Genomic DNA, 17,875 nt, shown 5'->3' with positions numbered 1-17,875 from the left:
CCGCCTTTCTGTTTGTTTGTTTTTGGGTTTGGGTTTTTTGTTTTTTTTTTTGGTGGTGGTGGGGTGATAGTAAAGTTGTCAGGACAAAGACAAACAAACAAACAAACAAACAAAAACCTGCTCTGAGGACTTGGTTTTACACAGCAGTTTTCTGACACGTTCAATGCTGTGAATTGCAGAGCCCTAAGCACTGCTACGGAAATCCTCGGGCTGTGTAATGTGAGCACAACCACTCGCAATTAAGCCCAAAACAAGCATCTCTGTGTACTCCGTTAATCACCAGCCCAATTAGCACCTGGGTTAAGATGCTGAGAGGTTCCAGTCCTCCTCCCATCAGAGCTGGGATTGTTCTAGTGAAACCCTCACTGCGCCTATGCAGTGCTCTGCTCACAACACTTTCATTTCTCCTGGAGCAGCGTGATAAGTCTGTTAACTCATTAACACCTCCAGCTTACAGGAGACTTGGCTTCCAGCCCCTTCAGCAGCCCCAGGCTCCACGCTCCAGGAAGTTTTTCTGCAGTTTCTGTTTTGGTTTCTTTTCCTGCTGAGCCAGGCTGGCTGGCAGCTCCCACCATGAAGCTCCTGAAGGCTGCTGTGATCTTTGTTCTTGTGCCCACCCTGACGCCGGCTTTTGACCCTCTCAGCGCTTCGGTCGTTGCGGGAAGCGCTCTCATGGCTTGGCACCTCTTGTCCTCCGACTCCTGGCTCAAGTGCCGCTTCCAGGAGTGCTGCAAAAGGAATAGCACTGTGAACTTCAAAGGTGAGGCAGTGGGGAGGGCACGGCAGCCAAGCTGGTGTTCCTTCGCAGGGTGCTGAGAGCTTCCTTTGGTGGGCTTGTGGAAGGTAAGGGTCACCACCCACAGCAGCTCTACGAGGCAGAGACCCGAATATATCTCTGTAGTCTACAGGGCAGACTAACCTAATATTCCTTATCTCACAAGACGCTGTGTGTCTTGCTTCTATCTGAGCAGTACTGGAGCATTGTCCTTGCTGATTTCTTGGTTTGTATTGGCAGAAATGGGCTCTGCTGGTGTATGGCACCATCAGGGTGGCAGATGCCACTGACAGACCTCATCAATGGGTGTAAATATCTAAATATCCACGGAGGTGGATCAGGCTCTTCCCGGGGGTGCCAATGACACCAATGGACAAGCAGGGAACACAGCTTGGGAAAATACTGAAACTTTACATTTTGGTAAACTAACTCCGATATGCCTCAATGAACAAAGCCTGAGAGAGAAACATGTATTGTTCAGGGTGAACACCTGGAGTGCAGAAATTATGGACCACAAGGACATTTTGTCGGAGACAGGCAAAGACTCATTGTAAAGTCCCTACAAGAGGAAAAAGATAGTAAAAAGACTAAAATTGTGGACTAATTAACATAAGAAGCAAGAAATCAATAAGCAATGGAGGGCAGAGTAGCAACTAATGGAAGAAAATGATGTAATTTAGAACTGATGAGTAATAATTCTGTTGCTTGTTAAAAAGGCATAAATGAGTAAAAAACTTTTGTGTCTGTGTGGAGGCTGCAATTTGGCCGTCCTGGCCAGACTAAAGTAACGCTTCCTCGCTAGTAAAGAGCCGGTATCGGAGGTTTAATTTCCCTGCGGAGCTGGCAGCAGGTGAGGCGCTGTGTCCCCGGGATCTCTGCCCGGCACAAAGATGGCAGCGGTCCCTCACGGGGCGGGGACGCGCGGGCGCGCAGGCGCGGTGGGCGCGGCGCGCGCGCTCGGGGCCGTCATGGCGCGCTCGGTGCCGCTGCTGTGGGTGCTGCTGCCGGGGCTGGCGGCGCTGGAGCCGCTCAGCGTGGGCCTGGCCATCGGCGTGGCCTCGGCGCTCACCGGCTACCTGTCGCACCCCAGGTTCTACTGCAGCTACGTGGAGTGCTGCCCCCGCGCCGGGCAGCGCCTCAACGCCACCGGTACGGCGGGGGCGGGGGGCGGCCGGGCTGCCCCCGAGCTCGGCCGGTCACTGGGCAGCGCGGCCCGGGGCGTGCGCGGTGACCGGCGGTGCTGAGCTGTCCCTCTCCCCGCAGCGCTGAAGGCGCAGCTGGACAATAGGCTCTTCGGGCAGCACCTGGCCAAGGACGTGGTGCTGAAGGCGGTGCTGGGCTTCAGCAACAACCCCAGCCCCAAGAAGCCGCTGATGCTGTCGCTGCACGGCTGGGCCGGCACCGGCAAGAACTTCCTCAGTCAGATCCTGGCGGAGCAGGTCCACCCCGCCGGCCTGCGCAGCAAGTTCGTGCATCTCTTCCTGGCCACCCTGCACTTCCCCCACCACGACCAGGTCAAGCTGTACAAGGTGAGGAGGGGCCGGAGGTGGCCCGGTTACCCGCAGTGGGTGCACCCTGCGGGGGGTGTCCTGCACAACTCTCGCAGGTTCCCTCTGGGATGAGCTCAGCTGGTCGGAGCATGATGCTGATCATGATGATGCTGATCATGCCAAGGTCGTGAGTTCGATCCCTGTACGGGCCATTCACTTAAAAGTTGGACTCGGTGATCCTTGTGGGTCCCTTCTAACTCAGAATATTCTGGTTCATGTTCCTGACAGCATGAGGTGTGCAGCTGAGAATTCCAAAGTTGATGCTTAGGAGGGATAGAAGGGGAAGTTCATGTATAAAGTAAAAGGCACCAAAAAGCCGAGAAATCAAACCCGAGATAGTTTCCATTTCCTAGCGCTATCCTCTCACTGATGCCATCTACTGATTCCCGTGCTCGCTGCAGGAGAGTTTGTCGTTCCAGCTGCATTATCCTGGCTGTCCGGGATGGAAGGCACCTTCTCCACATCCCCCGCGGGGCCGTGTTTTGCATTTCTGACTGAAACAGTGTTGATAATGTTGAGAACACAGTGGTGTTTTGGCTGTTACAGTAGTGCTTGCACAGCTTCAAAGCTTGCTAGTTTTTCCCACTCATCTCGAGCTGACTGGGGTGGGCAAGAGATGGGGAGGGGGCAAAGCCTAGACAGCTGACCCCCACTGGGCAAAAGGATATTCCATAACACATGCTGTCATGCTCAGCCATAGAAAGGGGGTTGAAGAAGGAAAAAATGGGGGAGCATTGGTTTCCAAGTTGGTTGTTGCTCTAGCTCTGGCTGGACGTTGGTCTGCATGTGTTGGGTGATACCATTGTTTTGGTTCTTTTCCTCTTTCATTCACCTGCCAGTGGGTGTGGGATACTGAAATTTGATAGTCAGAATCTGTAATATACAAGAATCTTGCAGTACATCTAGTAAAGGCCTTGTTTTTCAGTGGCTTTCAACCTCTTGTTCCAGGAACAGCTGCAGAACTGGATTCGAGGCAATGTCAGTGCCTGTCCCTCCTCTGTCTTCATTTTTGATGAGATGGACAAAATGCATCCAGGTGTCATTGATGCCATCAAACCCTTCTTAGACTATTATGAGGAGGTTGATGGGGTGTCTTACAGGAAAGCCATCTTCATCTTCCTCAGGTCTGTGGCACCAGTTTCTGTAACTTTAAAATACTGAATGTTTATTTATTATTATAATGATGCTTCTTGGGCACCTCATTCAAAGGAGAGTAAAAAAATGCTCTGGAGGGAAGATTTCTCTGGTAAAGACAGTGGGGAGCAGTCTGAACTTGTGCCTTTGGCTGTAGTGGAGCAGGTCTGATGCTGTGCGTGGCCACTGCAGCATGATGAGCTCATGAAGCTGGCCCAGAGCACAGGACATAAGAGAGTTCACATTTTGGGATGGGTGTACCAAGTACTGGACCTTGCTGGCACGGAGTTAAATATCTTCAGAGCAGCTGGTCTGGTGCTCTTTGGGATTTGTGGCTCTGAGAATGTTGATAGCACACCAATCTTTTGCCTGGTTCTGAATGATGTTTGCAAAGCTTCAAGGCTGGAGTGGGCAGGAGGATGGGAGGGCACAGCTGGGACAGCTGACCTGAAGTGCCCAGGAGGATATTGAATACTGTGGCATGCCATACCAAGCAATAAAAACAAAGGTGGAGAAAAAAATGGAGTTTCATCTTTAATGTGATGGTTCTTCAGCATTTGCCTGGGTGTTTGTCTGTCTGTGGGGCAGGTGAGTTATTTCCTCCTTGGGGTTTTTTTCCCTCTTCTTTTTTTCCTTCTATTAAACTACCTTTATCTTGACCCACAAGTCTTCAGACTTCTGTTCTTCCTATTTTCTCATTCCATCCCACTGAGGTAGGAGGGACTAAGCAAGTGGCTATGTAGGTGCTTGGCTGCTGGCTGGGGGCAACCCACCACACACTGATGGCTGAAGAACTGGAGACTTTCCCTAAATTTTGGCTTACAGGATTCTTTTTGATGATTTGTTTGATATCAAGGAGATTAGCAATATACTTAACAGGCTGCAAAAGAAGTTCTGGTTCACTCATGTCTGTTTTTCACCACTGTACATTTTTCTTTTATGATCAGCAATGCAGGTGGTGATTTAATTAACAAAGCAGCTCTTGACTTCTGGGCAAGTGGAAAGCGCAGGGAAGATATTCAGCTGAAAGACCTGGAGCCCTTGCTCTCTGTAGGAGTCTTCAACAACAAGAATAGTAAGTCACTTTTCCCCCAAAAATGGGAAATTCATTCCTCAGTGGCTGAGACAAACTACTCTATGAATCCAGTCTGGCTTGTGGATCCTGTCATATGCAGGATCAAGTTTAGAAAAACTTCTACTTACGATTTTTTTTCCCTCCAATTTATCCAGGTGGGCTGTGGCACAGCAGTATCATTGACAGGAACCTGATTGATTACTTTGTCCCTTTCCTGCCCCTGGAGCAAAGGCACGTGAAGATGTGTGTCAGGGCTGAAATGGCAGCCCGTGGCTATGCTGTGGATGAGAAGATTGTTCAGGAGGTGGCAAATGAGATGACCTACTTCCCCAAGGAGCAGAGGATCTACTCTGACAAAGGCTGCAAGACTGTACAGGCCAAGCTGGATATTCATGAAGACTTTGTGATGAGAGATACGAACACCAGAGGTTGATTTCCACTTTGAGTCTCCACAGCACTTTCAGAGCTTTTGGAAATCTGTGTATTTGCACTTACACTTTTTTACTGTTGCAGGGAGTATGGTGAAAATACCAGAGTGAGCTGTATGGGCTTTGTAGCTTGTGTGTTTAGTTGTTTTTTGGTTTTTTTTTTTTTTTTTTTTTTGTTTGTTTTTTTTTTTTTTTTAACTTAACATAGAATTGGGACTTAGAGATCATCTAGTGACATCCTGCCATGGGCAGGGACACCTTCCATGAATCAGGTCACTCATAGTCCCATCCAGCCTGTTCATCTCTGAACTGGCTGGTATCCCAGTGTTGCCCCCTTTAGTTTTCTTTTAGTCTATAGAGAATTTTTAGTGTGACACACAGCACTGGATACAGCCTCTCCTGCTTTATTCTTCCAATGCTGGGATTATGAAGTATTTAATTCCTCTTTCCACATAAACTAGATTGGAACAAAGGAACACAGAGGAATTTTTCCAGATAGTTTGTACTCCGTTCCATGTACACAGTCTTGTTCACATTCCCAGTGAAATGGAGGGATGTGTGCTGTGTTCTGAACTGTGATCATGTCTGCAAGGGTGAACTCCTTGGTGCATTGCAGTAAGAAGATGATATGGTAGAAATCTTCCTGTGTCTCAGCTGGGCACATCCTACATCTCCTCGTACAGTAATATGAGAAGTCATTATGAGTTCCTAGAAATCTATTACTAAATAATGGAGAGAGGGCAGGGGAAGAGGAAGTAAGAGCTTGCCCTGTGTTTCTTTGGGGAAAAATAAATTGTTAAAGTATTCTCTTAGTAAATTTGTGACTCCAGGTCTTCCTAAACTGAGGGACCCATCTGATAGATCTGTCACAACATACTAGGCCAGTCTTTTGTACTTAAGCAGAAAAATCAATCATGAGAATTCAACTGTTGCAGTTTGTCAGATTAATCTCTGTGGGCTCCTGGGCCTGAAGCCTGTGAGGTCTGTAGTAGTCCCTCCCTGCTGCTCCTACTGGTCAAGGTGTGGATAATGGTGCTCTCACCTTGCTTGGAAGACACTTGAATGGAGAAAGTATTTTTAATAGTGTATTTTTATGCTGAAATGTAAGCAACAGCAACAAGCCTATACCTCACTAGTTAGGTATGTTTTATAAAAGAATGCCTGTGTGAAAGGGTGAGTGATGAGTTAAGAAGCTCGGAAAGATCAATTTAACCTTCACCCAGTGGGGGGACTGGGTTTTAAACGCTGTTGCAAGCTTTAACTCTTAGTCTCCCATCGAATGTTGTAATGCAAGACAGAAGTGCCTTTCACTTTGTTGGTTGTACTGTGGTTTTAAATTGCTACAAGGGAGGGGGCTGTTTTTATGCTGCATCATTATTCCCTCACTTGTATTTAAACTTCCTTTAAGAGGTATTGCTAATTATAGGTCTCATTACAATCATGTTAATTCAAATTACAATAGAGAGTTTAGCGCTCATGTTAAGTTCTAAATTAAAAGTGTTGATTGCCTTTTACAGCCCCACTGGAGTTTGTCAAACGTTGGCAAACTGTTCACAGTGATGCAATCTCCAGAGCCAAACACTAGCAAGCCATTAACCTTGGGACATTGGACTGTCACTTTTCAGTGTGATGTTTTCCCTACTGACTGATTTATTCGTAGTTGTATATGCTGCATCCAGTTTCACTTACTCCAAAAAGAAAATATTTGTGCTATTTCAAAACACTAAATACTACTGTACTGCAGTTGGAATAAATCCTAAGTTACTACTTTTCTCTTGGTTAATCATTTTCAGATATAGGAAGGTACTAGAAAGCTGCACTGCATGTTTCTCTTACACTTCCTTTCTAAGTGAGAGCAGGTGTTGGCAGCAGCTCACACCTCACTGAAGGGGCAGTTGTGACCCACGTGTTGTGCTCTGAGGATGCACCAGGCAATGTCAGGGAGCTGCCTGGGAAGCACAGGCTCTGCTGTTCACTTGGACTCCCCCACTCCTGGGACAGCTCAGCTGCTTGTCCTCCCTGGGCACACCAGGCTCTGGGGCCAGGCTGCCTCTGGCTGGCAGGACAGCAGCACTTCCTATTTCAGTGGATTTAAACCACGGCCTCTGATTTTACCAGCAGCGTGAGATCTCAGAATACTCCCTGCAGCAAACTGAACTAAAGCAGCAGCTGCTTGTCCTGGACACTGGCAAGAACAGAATTCACTCTTGGCACTGCTCAGCTCCTTTTACCTGGCCAATGGACTGTTCCTCTGGGCAGGAGACCTCTCCCCCATGCCACTTTAAGTGTGTGATCCAGCCTTAAATGGCCTATTCTATAATGGCTAAAGTTACCCAGTCATAGCAAGAAAGAGTGAGGACCTTTGCTCTGAAACCATGCAGGGAAGGAATAACAGGATCAGAAGGATCAGATCTGGGAGTGATTTCAGGCACAGCTATGTCTTTTCCCCAGATGCAGCTGCTCCTGGCCAGAACAGGAGAGAGATTAAACAGAGGCAGTCTCACCCTTTCCACATCATTCCTCCTCTCCAGAGGAGGAATGGCTTCCATCTACCCTGGGCCATTCAGGGCTGTGAGAAATACTGGCTAGCAATGCATATCAAATACTTGTATTGATGCTGCCCTGGTACACAAGGCACACAAAGCAGAACTAAGATAGTTCTGGAAGAGCCACAACACAGCTTGATTGTACTGATTCTCTTGGTACCAGACCACAGTACAAGTTTATCATCATTACATCTGCTTTTTCCCATTAGCCAGTTATTTACTATAATCAGGAAGTCAAAGAAACAGATAAATACCTGAGTTCAAAGCACTCATTTGCTAACAAATAGTAGGATTAATAATTTGTATATCACACACCTTCAGAGCAAGGACAGTTGGAGCCTCACTGGCCCCTTTTTTTCCCCCTTGCAGAGAAAACTCCAAGATGCTGTCACTGAAAATGTGGGTGGCTTCAAACAGCCTGCAGTGTTCAGGCAGTGGTACCACAGTGGGAGGAGGAGGTGAGCAACAGGGTTTTAACTGGTCTTTACAAGACAAGTTCATCCTTATTGAGCACACATGCATCTAGGAAGTCTGCTTCTACAAAAACCACATGGCTAGAATTAGTATAACAGTCCAGAAGTGCAGTTTCCATTCCAGGATTGATTTGTTTCACCAGATAGCACAGTCACATCTCCTATCTCTGCCCTTTGCACTGCAGAAGCAGAACCTGGACTCAAGCACAGCTGGAACAGCCAGGAATGCAGTGTGCTCTTCCTCAACATGGAATAAATTTGTGCAAAATTAGTATCAAATCACTGAATGCAAAGAACACCAGAAGGTAGCTAAGAAATACATTTCTGATGAGAAAAGTTTATTTTGAACAGTAACTGGAATGTAAAAAGCCTCTGCAGTGCTCACATTCAGAAACAAGTCTGACACCCTTCACAGTAACTTCAGTGGACACATTTTATGGGTTATTATTTTTTCAAATGCCTTTAGATCTGCCTCCATCCCTACCTCAAAGGCACACAGTATGGTGAGAAGATGAAAAAGAGAAATCCCTGCCAGCTGACCCCTGAATTCAACGTGTAAGTGAAAAAGAGAAACACCTTTTCAATTTCCATGGTGTAAAATTTAATCTGTACACATTTCCCGTGATGTTGCAGCTTTTCCATGAAGCTGACTCAGCACTCCCAGAGCACAGTTCTCCCTCCTGAGATCACTCCTGGGAGAGCCTGCTGTAGGCAACATAAAGACTAACCTAAAACAGGAACTAAGTACACCACTGTGGCATTTATGGATTTTAACTCATAACCTTGTGATATTAACTCTGCTCTCTGAACTCTAGTCACAACAAAGAGTTTTATATTCTTGGTTTGACATATAGGAGACTAAATTAGACACCAGTTTTTAAAGAGACAATGGCACTGTATACACAGATTTTTAAATTCCAGATTCCCCCTTACCTTTACTGGGCCCAAGCTGTTGAAGGCAAAAAGACACATGTTCTATTTTTAATGCATATTCCCACACAGGACCAATGAAGGCTTTCAGAGACACAGGAACTTTGATTAAAATTCTCAATATTGTCTAGAGATCATCCACATCAGAGCAAAATCAAATTAAAATTAGATTATAGTCTCAGTCCTTCTATACCTGTCAAGAATCTGCCAAAGGGTTCCAATGATCACCACATGATTCAAGAAGAGTCTTGAGCCCTGCCAGATCCAGGAATTCCCAAAGTAGTTCCTTCTTACCTTCACAGCACAAAGCTGAAGCACTCAGGAGCTGTGATGGTGACAAAAATGCAGAGGCACTGCTGCTTATTTACACACCAGTTAAAAAAGTGTTCCTTTCTTTAAAAAGTACTTAAAAATGAAATGTCTCAGGTCCCCCACTTTGTGATTAAGTTAAATTTGCTTCTTTGCAGGTTGTAGCAATAAAGCATTAGAAGTCATAATAATAATCCAGCTTTGCATCCACAGTTTTACATCCTTTATCTGAATAGATTCTCTCCTCTCTGGGGAAGTAGGTCATCTCCTCAGCTATCCTGCTCACAATGTCTTCATCCACAGCATAGCCACGAGACTCAATCTCAACCCTGACACACATTTTCACATGTTTGTATTCCAGAGGCAGGAAAGGAATGAAGTAGTCAATGAGGTTTCTGTCAATCAAGGTGCTGTGCCAAAATCCACCTGCAATGGGAAAGAGGTTTGTTAGCATTTCTCTAGTTAAACACTACCACGGGTTGAACGGGAGCAAGGGGCAGATCACAGCTACGAATTCTCCTAGGATTTTAGGGCACTATAATGCACAAGTCAATATAAGCCCCCTCTCATGTTACTTTGGACAGACACATAAATGTGGTCCTTTAGGCTGAATGAATGAATTTAGGCTGTGCTTGAGCCTTGCTCTCCAGGTGCTGGTCTCATATCTTTCCCTCTCTCACCTAGAGCGAGACAGATTTTCTCTCTCTTATCAGCTTTCCCAGACCAGATTTCTTACTCTTCTTTTTGGAGCTTGTATCTCAATTTTTTAAGAAGTACAGTGAGTTTGCTTCCAAGAGCATAATTATGTTAATACCTCTTTTCACCACAAGTTCTGTGTGAGGAAACCTGTGAAGCGCTTCCCCCAAAATGTGCAGCAAACAGGCTGGTAGCCAAGGTGCACATTGAGCTCCTGAATCTTCACCCATCCTGGGAGCCAACTGCAGACCCCAAACCTGCATTTTTGCTTCTCACAAACCAAAAACTGGAGGCCACATCAAGAAGAAACCATAGCTTGTAAAAATGCAGCTAAATGCAGCCCATCCCTTTTGTGTAACTTTCACCACCTCAAAAGCAATCCCAACTTTACTCACTATTTTTGTTGTTGAAGACAGACACAGAGAGTGCATTTTGGATATCTGTGAGCTGGATGTCTTCCCTTGTCCTCCCATTCCTCCAGAAATCTAGTGCCACCTCTGTTATCTTTTCAGCTCCTGCATTGCTAAGTAAAGAGAAAACAGAGACTGCGGCTGGGGGTAGTTTTAAAAGTTGAAGTTATCAAGTAAATGCATGGAGTGGACAGAACAGCAACCCTGAGAAGGCACTGTTTACCTGAGGAAGATGAAGATGGCTTGTCTGTAGGACACCCCATCCAGCAGCTCATAGTAGTCCAGGAAGGGCTTGATGGAGTCAATGAGCCCTGCGTGCATTTTATCCATTTCATCAAATATGAAGAGTGAGCGGGGACAGACACTCACATTTCCCCGAATCCACGACTGCAGCTGGTCCTGAGTGCCATAAAAGTGAAAGATGCTGAAAGAGTTGTGTTGAAAAGACAGAAAAAAAAATAGCACTTTCTGTTTATGGAACCTTGTCCTGAAGGAGTTGTCATTTTAATGGTGTCATTTTAATAGCATTGGCTTCTTGACTAAAACAAGCTGTAAATACCTCAACAAAATCTCATGCTGGTTCTGAAAAATTTTAAGACACCAAGAGTCAGGATGGGAGAAACAGAAATTCTCCTAGATATTCATATGAAAAGCAAAAATGAAAGTGCACAGTAGGACAAAAAATGGGTCCCACCAAGGAACAGCCACACAAAGCCAAGCTCTGACAAATCAGATGACTTTTGGCAGCACTTTGGTCTAAACAACCTTAATATAAGCAATATTAAATTTGCTACCCAGCAGAAGCAGTGAGAAATTGCACCTGCCATCACTGGCAGAAGGAGAAACAAAATTTAACTCTGTTTTAATCAATCAGAAGTTAAATGAAGACAATTACAAGTCCTTCTTACAACACTGTTGTCCAGAAAGGCTAGTGCTTTATTGCATTGAAAGAGTCTCTCACTTAAGCATTGCATTTTCACCTTGAGTATTACATTCAAGATCAATAATGCATTAACTAGGGGGAAAAGGGTTGATGTGCTGGTAGATGAATGAGAAATAACTGTTCTGACTATTTTCAGTGATTCATCACTTTTTAATTTATTCTACTCAGTCCCTGAACTGCAGGTGTATTGGGGATAAGCAGCAATACTTTCTGCTACTGCCTTCTCCTTCTACTTCTCCTAGAATGAAAATGAAACCATATCACTCTTCCCTAAAGAGAGGCTCAAAACACATGCAAAAAACTTTGCACGGGAAAACCAATCCTGATGGATGCTAGTACAGTTCTGTACAGATCACAGAACTGGCACAGTACACATGTTACTATATAAAATAACAGCTAGGTCTGATGTACTGATCATGCCATGACATTTATAACTCATTACAGCACAGCTCATTCTTACCTTGTAGAGATTGATGCTGTGAGCGTGAGGAAAGTGTAAAGTTGCCACGAACTGATGGACATATTTACTCTGCAGACCTCTTTTATAAATGCTTTCGGCGACGATCTTACTGACAAAGTTTTTGCCTGTTCCAGTCCACCCGTGCAAGGAAAGCGCGAGAGGCTTTTTGGCATTGGTATTGTTCAAGAAACCCCTCACGGCTTTTACAACCACTTTGCTCACCAAGTGCTGCCCGAACAGCTTCTTGTCCAAATTCTGCTGCAGAGCTGCATGGAGAGACCACACTGTCAGCGGCGGGGAGCGGGCCGGGCGCGGGCTCACCCCGCCCGCGGTGGCGGCCGCCAGCCCCGGGCAGGGGCCAAAGGGCCCGGCTGGAGCGGCGGCCCACGGGAAGGCCCCGCGGGCTCTGCCCGGCTCCCGAAGCCGCCGCTGCCCCGGCGCCCTCCCGCCACCTCCCCTCAGCCCATCCCGGTCCCGCACCGGCGGCGGCGCGCGGGTCGTGCCGCTGCAGGCAGCACTCCCTGAAGTAGCAGTAGAGCCGCGGGTAGGAGATGAAGCCGGTGAGGGCTGAGGCAGCGGCGCCCGCGATGGCGAGTCCCACGCTGATGGGCTCCACGGCACCGGCCGGCGTGAGGAGCGGCAGCAGCACCAACGCCAGGGCCGCCCGCAGCGCGCCCCGCCGCAGCTTCATGGCCCGCCCGGCCCAGCCGCCCGGGAGCCGCTTCCGCCCCTCGGTGCCGCTTCCGCCGCCGCCATGGCGGGTGCGGGGAGAGGCGGGGCCGAGGCTGCGGGGTGGCCGCCATGTTGGGGCGGGAACGGGCGCGGCCAGCGCTGAGGGGCTGAGGTGCCGCCGCCATGTTGGGGCGGGCACCCGCTTCGGGAGCGGAAGGCAGCGTGGCGCTGTGCAGTTATTACATATTACATTCTGTGCCCGGGTGTTAGAATAGAGGGATCAAAGAATCGTCATGGTTAGAAGAGACCTTTACCACCATCATGTCCAACTGTCCATCCAGCACTGCCACTGTTACCCCTAAATCACTAAAACCCACACCATCCAGTGCCACATTCTGACGCCCCCAGGAATGGAGCTCCACCACCTCCCCGCGTAGACTATTCCAAAGCCTGACCACCCAAACAGTGAAAAATTTTGTTTCTAATATCGAATCCAAATCAAATCTCCCCTATCTCAGCTTAAGGCTACATGCTCAAGGGATCTTCTGCTGACCTGCACAAGCTCAGGGGCAAACTCGCCCCTGGCCTGGCATGGAAATTCTTCCGCTTTTCTGGGAAAAAGTGAAATCTGAGGCTGTCCCTTTGCGCCCTGGAGTTGTCACTTTTGAGCAATGGGACAATCTGGCCGTCAGCACCACCAAAACCCACAAACCAGGAAAAACCCATCAGCATGAATTCCAGAAGAAAAATGTTACAATAACTTAAAAACCACTTTTACTATTTTCAAGTTACAAATCTTCACTACAAGTACCCACACTGCACTTCTGGGGAAGACATGTGGACAAGAAGCTCCCAAGAGCTTTACATTTACAAAGCAAACAACATTGCTGCTTTTAAAGGTTCTCTTTGTTTTAGTATTAAGATGGTGAAAAGAAAAATCTATAAAAGCCACTTTGTTTTCTCACTAAAAATTGCCAACCATGAAAACTCAATTTCCATTAAAAAACTTCATTTATAAGAACATATTTATATACAAAAAGTTACACCAACCAAAGAGTTCACAATCACCTGCACTGATTCACTACAAGATCACACAGGAAGAGCTTCGTAGGTAACATCAGCATCTGAAGGTACTGACTCTTCCCAACATCCATCGCAGGTCACTGACACAAAATCCTTAATTGGTGGAAAACAGGAACAACTCCAGAGGCTTCAGTCCACATTCATCAGTATCTCCTGTTCATCTTCTTGAACTTCTCATAGTGATAATCATCCGTGGCTTTTTCATTGAGGGGACGTTTGCGATTTGGAGGAGATCCTTCAAAAGAAAGAGAAGACAATTTAATATCCCTGTCCTTTCACAGGAGACATTTCCTGAACTCTGCCACCCCCCTGAGACAGTCCCTCACTATGTGAGGTTTTTGCCTTACACCCTTTGCTATTCCACCAAACCTTTGTCAGGTAGCTTTGGCAACACTTCAGTTGTGACCTTCACCACTCCACCCCTGAGCTGGAGGATGGAGGATGGATGTCTGTCTCTACAGACATCATCCAGAGTTTCAGGTGTGATCTAGAGGTGCAACAGCTCTTGGACCTGGATTGCTCCACTCCCACTGCCTCAGGGCACTCAGAGAAGAGGAAAGCAGAGCCAGATTGTTCTCTGTACAAGACCCCTGAAGAGTTTCAGTGCCTCCCTCCAACCATTCCGGTGTGGAACTCACGCTCAGGCTCTGGCCTCTCTGTGTCCCCCACTCTCAGCGGGCGCGGCTTTGGCTCCTCCTTGTTCCTCCGCACTGGTGCATTCAGCTCCTCGTGATAAACTGCAAGAAAGGAAACATCAGGTAAGGATATTATCTGGAGCACTCTTATCCTCATGGATACATTTCTATGGCCTTTGTTGCAAGTCATCTTTACCAGAAAGAACAGAAACTCAGACCTAGCCTTTTTGGAATTGGTTTCTATGGTTAACTAGGGAAGATGGGGCAGAGCAAATTTCAAAAGCACTATTTCAAGTGGCCCAAACACTCTTCACTTCCATCAGAACACACCAACCGGATTCCCATCACCCTTGTAAGCATGGAAGGACACAGCAAAAGGCTGCCTTCCCTCTAGATGTCTGCAGCATCAGAGCATCACAAAGAAATTAATTCCCATCTCCTGTCCCATAAGGTCAGGAGGTGTTTGCTTGGACACCTGTCTGCCCTGGCAGCCTGCAAACTGGAGTCTCTCCATCACACACCATCATTTCCAACAAACAGGCACAGCTTAAAGAAAACATCTTGAAATTTATGAGGCAGTGTAAGCTTTCTGGAAGTTCAGAAAGCCCAGCCATGAGAAATTAATCCATCTCCTTGCTGATGGGCAGAAGGAAAAAAACTTGGCCAGACAGGGTCTATCTGAGCATCTCAGGAAAAGCAATCCTGACACACTGATACATGGATACACAATTTCTCTGTCCCAACTGGGTCAGGAGGGACACTCAAGACTTACATCTGTTGTGCTGGACATAATTAACAGCCATGTTGGTGGGAACAAAGGAAGTTTCACTGTCTTTCTTTTTGTTCTGCTGCTCTGCCAGCAGCTTGGCCTTGGCCTCTTCAGTTGAGATGATGTTTTTTATTTTTGCACTAGAAGAAAAAAAAACAACTCATAGTTAGAAAGGGTAGCAAGCCCAGAAGTGCTATGTGCATGGAATTGGAGGACAGTAATAGCACTGCTGTGGCACCTCGTGCAGTTTTTGAGAGAGGAGGCAGTGCCATAGAAACAGACACTGCTTCAAAGGCAAAATGGAAGCTCCTAGCTTGGTGTATCACTTCAGTATCACTTCAGTGCAGGACACAAAGGGGTCTTGCAGAAAGCTGCTGGGGTCAGGTCACAGAAGAGCCTTTTCCCAGAAGTCACAGGATGGAGCTGCACCGAGCCCTGGGGCTGTGCAGGACAAATCCAGAACAAGGCTCAATCCCACCCCACCCCACCCTGGGGATGTGCAATCCAGGCATAGTGCTGCTCTGCCAGCCAACAGCTGCTCATCCTGGCAGCCCTGGGCAGCAGCCACAGATCTGTGACACACATACTCAATCCCCAGGTCCACTTCAGGAATGCCACTCAGCATCTGGTTGGACAACATCTCCTCAGTCTTCTTGGCAGAGGAGACACGGATGTTCTCTGGCAGCTCGTACAGGGAGTCCTCAGCATTCTTAAGCTTCACCTTCTGCTCCTCATTCTCCACAATTCCCTTTCTCTTCTTCAGCTCAGTCTCAATGTACTTCATCCTAAACAGCAGCACACAAGGGACAGGGCATTTAATTCTGTTCCTGTACTCTGTTCCAGCACTGCTGGAGCACAGCTGTATCCCTGTTATGACAGCTGGGAGAGAGGAAAGAATTATCTCCCCAAAAGCACTCAGCTAATATTAGCAGCAATAATTAATTGTCCAAGAAATAATCAGATCCTCCAAGGCCTTTAACAGCCGGCAGAGAAGGCTCCCACAGGGATTTAGTGCCAAGCTGGCTGGTTGGCACCTCCTAGCTTTGCCCATGGAAAAGCCTTCTCAACTCCAGGAGGCCAGAAGTGAAAGGGAAGGGAAACTTTCAGTGATAACTGGGAATATGTCCTGGAACTACTCAGAACCCACAACATAAAAAAATAAATGGTGAAGGGCCACCCAGCCTGATTCAACACCAGAGACACAACACAGCACAACTCACATGTCAGCATCTTCATCCCGCCTGTTGGTTTCTGCTGAGAAGGAAGTTCCCAAGTTCAGATCTTCCTCTTCATTAATCCTAAGTGGAAACCACAATGTTTACAGGTTTTGGTGGGTTTTTTGTTGGCTGTTTGTTTTTTTTGGGAGAGGGGTGTGTGGTGGGTTTTTTTAAAGTAATTTAACAAGTTAGAGCAAAAGCAGCTATTCAGACTGCATAATATGAAACTCTTCAAAGTGACACAACCTCTGGTTAATTAATTACCAGTTGTCATTAAATACAACTCCAGAGAGAGATTTTCAGAGCTCACATGCACTTACCTGTCCTTGCCTCTTTCTTTCAGCTTCTTCATGTCTACCATTCCACCAGATTTTATCTTAAATGGGTCATCCTGTAAAACAAGAAATAATAAAAACCCCTGAAACTTCCCTCTAGTTTAATGCTAGTCTTCAAAATCTGGATAAAACCACAGGAAACATTTAGGAATTGAGCTGTGACACCAGTCCTGCCCCAGGCTGGATTGACACAGTCAGTGTTCTCATACCATCACATCTGAGCCCCGAGGTCATGGAGCTGTCCAGCACTTACCACAAGTGTGGCTTCTTCTTGCAGCTTCTCCCCCACCAGCAGAGCTACAGCACTGGTCAGGCAGATAAAAAAAGGAGACAAAATTCAGCAGGAAGAAACACAATACTGCATTGCTTTATCCCTCTCTAAGTCTCCCTGTCTTTTCCATCCTTAGGCTTTAACATAGAAACTCCTCTGTCAGAAACATAATTTTGGCAGTGTCTGCCTGGAAGGAGGCAGATGACAAGACAGAAACTGGCTGTCACATCACACCCCTGCACAAAACTCAATTTCCCCTCCCCAGTGCCACATGCCTTACCTCACCCCATTGGGCCGCTTCCTGAGGCTCTGAACTTCTTTGGCTTCCTCAAGTTTCAACCTAAAGAAAAAAACATTTGACTTAGTACTTGACGCTTTGGTTTTATTAGTTCACTTTATTTTCCGCAGTTAACGCAGAATTTTCTATTTGATTTTATCCTAAACCTCTGCATATCAGCATCCACTTTATGGGTTTCAAGTTAAATAGATATTTTCTATTTATTTAAGCAATCCCATGCATATGAGCAATCAGAAAAAGAGCTAAAAACAAGACTCTTGGTGGATTTGTTCCTTTCTGATGCTTTCCCTCAACTGAGGAAGGCAGCACCAAACACTGAAAGGCCTGAAGAAGAAGCCAATCTGGGAAGGACGAGCCAAAATACATCCAGGCATGAGTGACTGAAGAAAGTTGATGGCGAATTGAAATCTCAAGAGTTTCTCCCTAAACTGAGAGGAATCCGTAACTGCTGGGATCACGTAAGGCTGTGACGCACGCTGTGACGTCACGCCACAACACAGCGGTTCAACACGGCAATATGACGTGACGTCACCGCCCACAGCACAGCCGTACGTGACGATATGACACGACACGATGTTGTGACACGCGGACACCGCACTGCTGAGCCAAAACAGGCACGGGTCCCGTCCCGCCCCTCGACCGCCGCAGGGCCGGGCGCGCTTGGGGTTCCCGCTGGGGCCGGCCCGGCCCGGTTCCCCGCCGGCGCCCGACCCACCTGACCTCCTCGGCGAGCTGCTCGTCCTCCTCCTCCTCGTCCTCCTCCTCCCTGCGCCGGCGGAAGGATTTCTGGCCCGGCATCGCTCCGGCTGCCGCGCCGCGCCGCGCCACGGCCGCCGCGTCCCTCCCGCTGCTGCGGCGCGCCCCGA

The 17,875-nt window shown here is 47.3% G+C and overlaps 3 protein-coding genes across 6 annotated transcripts; 1 reads left to right on the top strand and 2 right to left on the bottom strand.

Moving 5' to 3' along the window:
• Positions 1-316: 316 nt before the first annotated feature.
• Positions 317-6,733, top strand: LOC103819005 (torsin-1B). Of its 3 annotated transcripts, XM_050980945.1 has the most exons (6): positions 467-629; positions 1,788-1,924; positions 2,039-2,304; positions 3,274-3,449; positions 4,407-4,534; positions 4,690-6,733. In XM_050980945.1, the coding sequence occupies exons 1-6, from the start codon at positions 574-576 to the stop codon at positions 4,965-4,967; spliced, it is 1,041 nt and encodes a 346-aa protein (XP_050836902.1). In that variant the 5' UTR covers positions 467-573; the 3' UTR covers positions 4,968-6,733. The 3 variants fall into 3 exon arrangements, with proteins under 3 accessions (XP_030088427.1, XP_050836902.1, XP_030088428.2); XM_030232567.2 differs by lacking the exon at positions 1,788-1,924 and having other exon boundaries at positions 317-760; XM_030232568.2 differs by lacking the exon at positions 467-629 and having other exon boundaries at positions 767-1,924.
• Positions 6,734-8,298: 1,565 nt separating this feature from the next.
• On the bottom strand, positions 8,299-13,015 carry LOC103819003 (torsin-1A). Of its 2 annotated transcripts, XM_009093429.4 has the most exons (5): positions 12,210-12,822; positions 11,730-11,995; positions 10,550-10,725; positions 10,312-10,439; positions 8,299-9,646 (listed from the first exon to the last, which is right to left on the bottom strand). In XM_009093429.4, the coding sequence occupies exons 1-5, from the start codon at positions 12,418-12,420 to the stop codon at positions 9,396-9,398; spliced, it is 1,032 nt and encodes a 343-aa protein (XP_009091677.2). In that variant the 5' UTR covers positions 12,421-12,822; the 3' UTR covers positions 8,299-9,395. The 2 variants fall into 2 exon arrangements, 1 of the variants encoding a protein (XP_009091677.2); XR_007778969.1 differs by lacking the exon at positions 8,299-9,646 and having other exon boundaries at positions 10,550-10,750; positions 12,210-13,015.
• A 137-nt stretch (positions 13,016-13,152) lies between these two features.
• On the bottom strand, positions 13,153-17,869 carry C17H9orf78 (chromosome 17 C9orf78 homolog). The gene is made up of 9 exons (XM_030232570.2): positions 17,725-17,869; positions 16,992-17,051; positions 16,694-16,745; positions 16,426-16,496; positions 16,109-16,186; positions 15,476-15,673; positions 14,892-15,028; positions 14,123-14,221; positions 13,153-13,719 (listed from the first exon to the last, which is right to left on the bottom strand). The coding sequence occupies exons 1-9, from the start codon at positions 17,805-17,807 to the stop codon at positions 13,628-13,630; spliced, it is 870 nt and encodes a 289-aa protein (XP_030088430.1). The 5' UTR covers positions 17,808-17,869; the 3' UTR covers positions 13,153-13,627.
• Positions 17,870-17,875: the final 6 nt, after the last annotated feature.

Source organism: Serinus canaria, chromosome 17 (genome assembly GCF_022539315.1).
Source record: "Serinus canaria isolate serCan28SL12 chromosome 17, serCan2020, whole genome shotgun sequence".
Lineage (NCBI taxonomy): Eukaryota > Metazoa > Chordata > Aves > Passeriformes > Fringillidae > Serinus > Serinus canaria.
Note: the sequence above shows the minus strand (reverse complement) of the source record. Positions and strands in the feature narration are given on the sequence as shown.

Bases quoted from the DNA above. Each gene is read 5' to 3' on its own strand.
- LOC103819005 (XM_030232568.2), top strand. From the start codon at position 1,666: ATGGCAGCGGTCCCTCACGGGGCGGGGACGCGCGGGCGCGCAGGCGCG. The intron at 2,305-3,273 runs GTGAGGAGGGGC...CTCTTGTTCCAG, and splicing joins ACCAGGTCAAGCTGTACAAG to GAACAGCTGCAGAACTGGAT. The intron at 4,535-4,689 runs GTAAGTCACTTT...CAATTTATCCAG, and splicing joins AGTCTTCAACAACAAGAATA to GTGGGCTGTGGCACAGCAGT.
- LOC103819003 (XM_009093429.4), bottom strand. From the start codon at position 12,420: ATGAAGCTGCGGCGGGGCGCGCTGCGGGCGGCCCTGGCGTTGGTGCTG. The intron at 11,996-12,209 runs GTGCGGGACCGG...CTCTCCATGCAG, and splicing joins CGACCCGCGCGCCGCCGCCG to CTCTGCAGCAGAATTTGGAC. The intron at 9,647-10,311 runs GTGAGTAAAGTT...TTCCCATTGCAG, and splicing joins TGTCTTCAACAACAAAAATA to GTGGATTTTGGCACAGCACC.
- C17H9orf78 (XM_030232570.2), bottom strand. From the start codon at position 17,807: ATGCCGGGCCAGAAATCCTTCCGCCGGCGCAGGGAGGAGGAGGACGAG. The intron at 17,052-17,724 runs GTGGGTCGGGCG...TTTTTTCTTTAG, and splicing joins CAGCTCGCCGAGGAGGTCAG to GTTGAAACTTGAGGAAGCCA. The intron at 13,720-14,122 runs GTGAGTTCCACA...TTTCTTTTGAAG, and splicing joins AGAGAGGCCAGAGCCTGAGC to GATCTCCTCCAAATCGCAAA.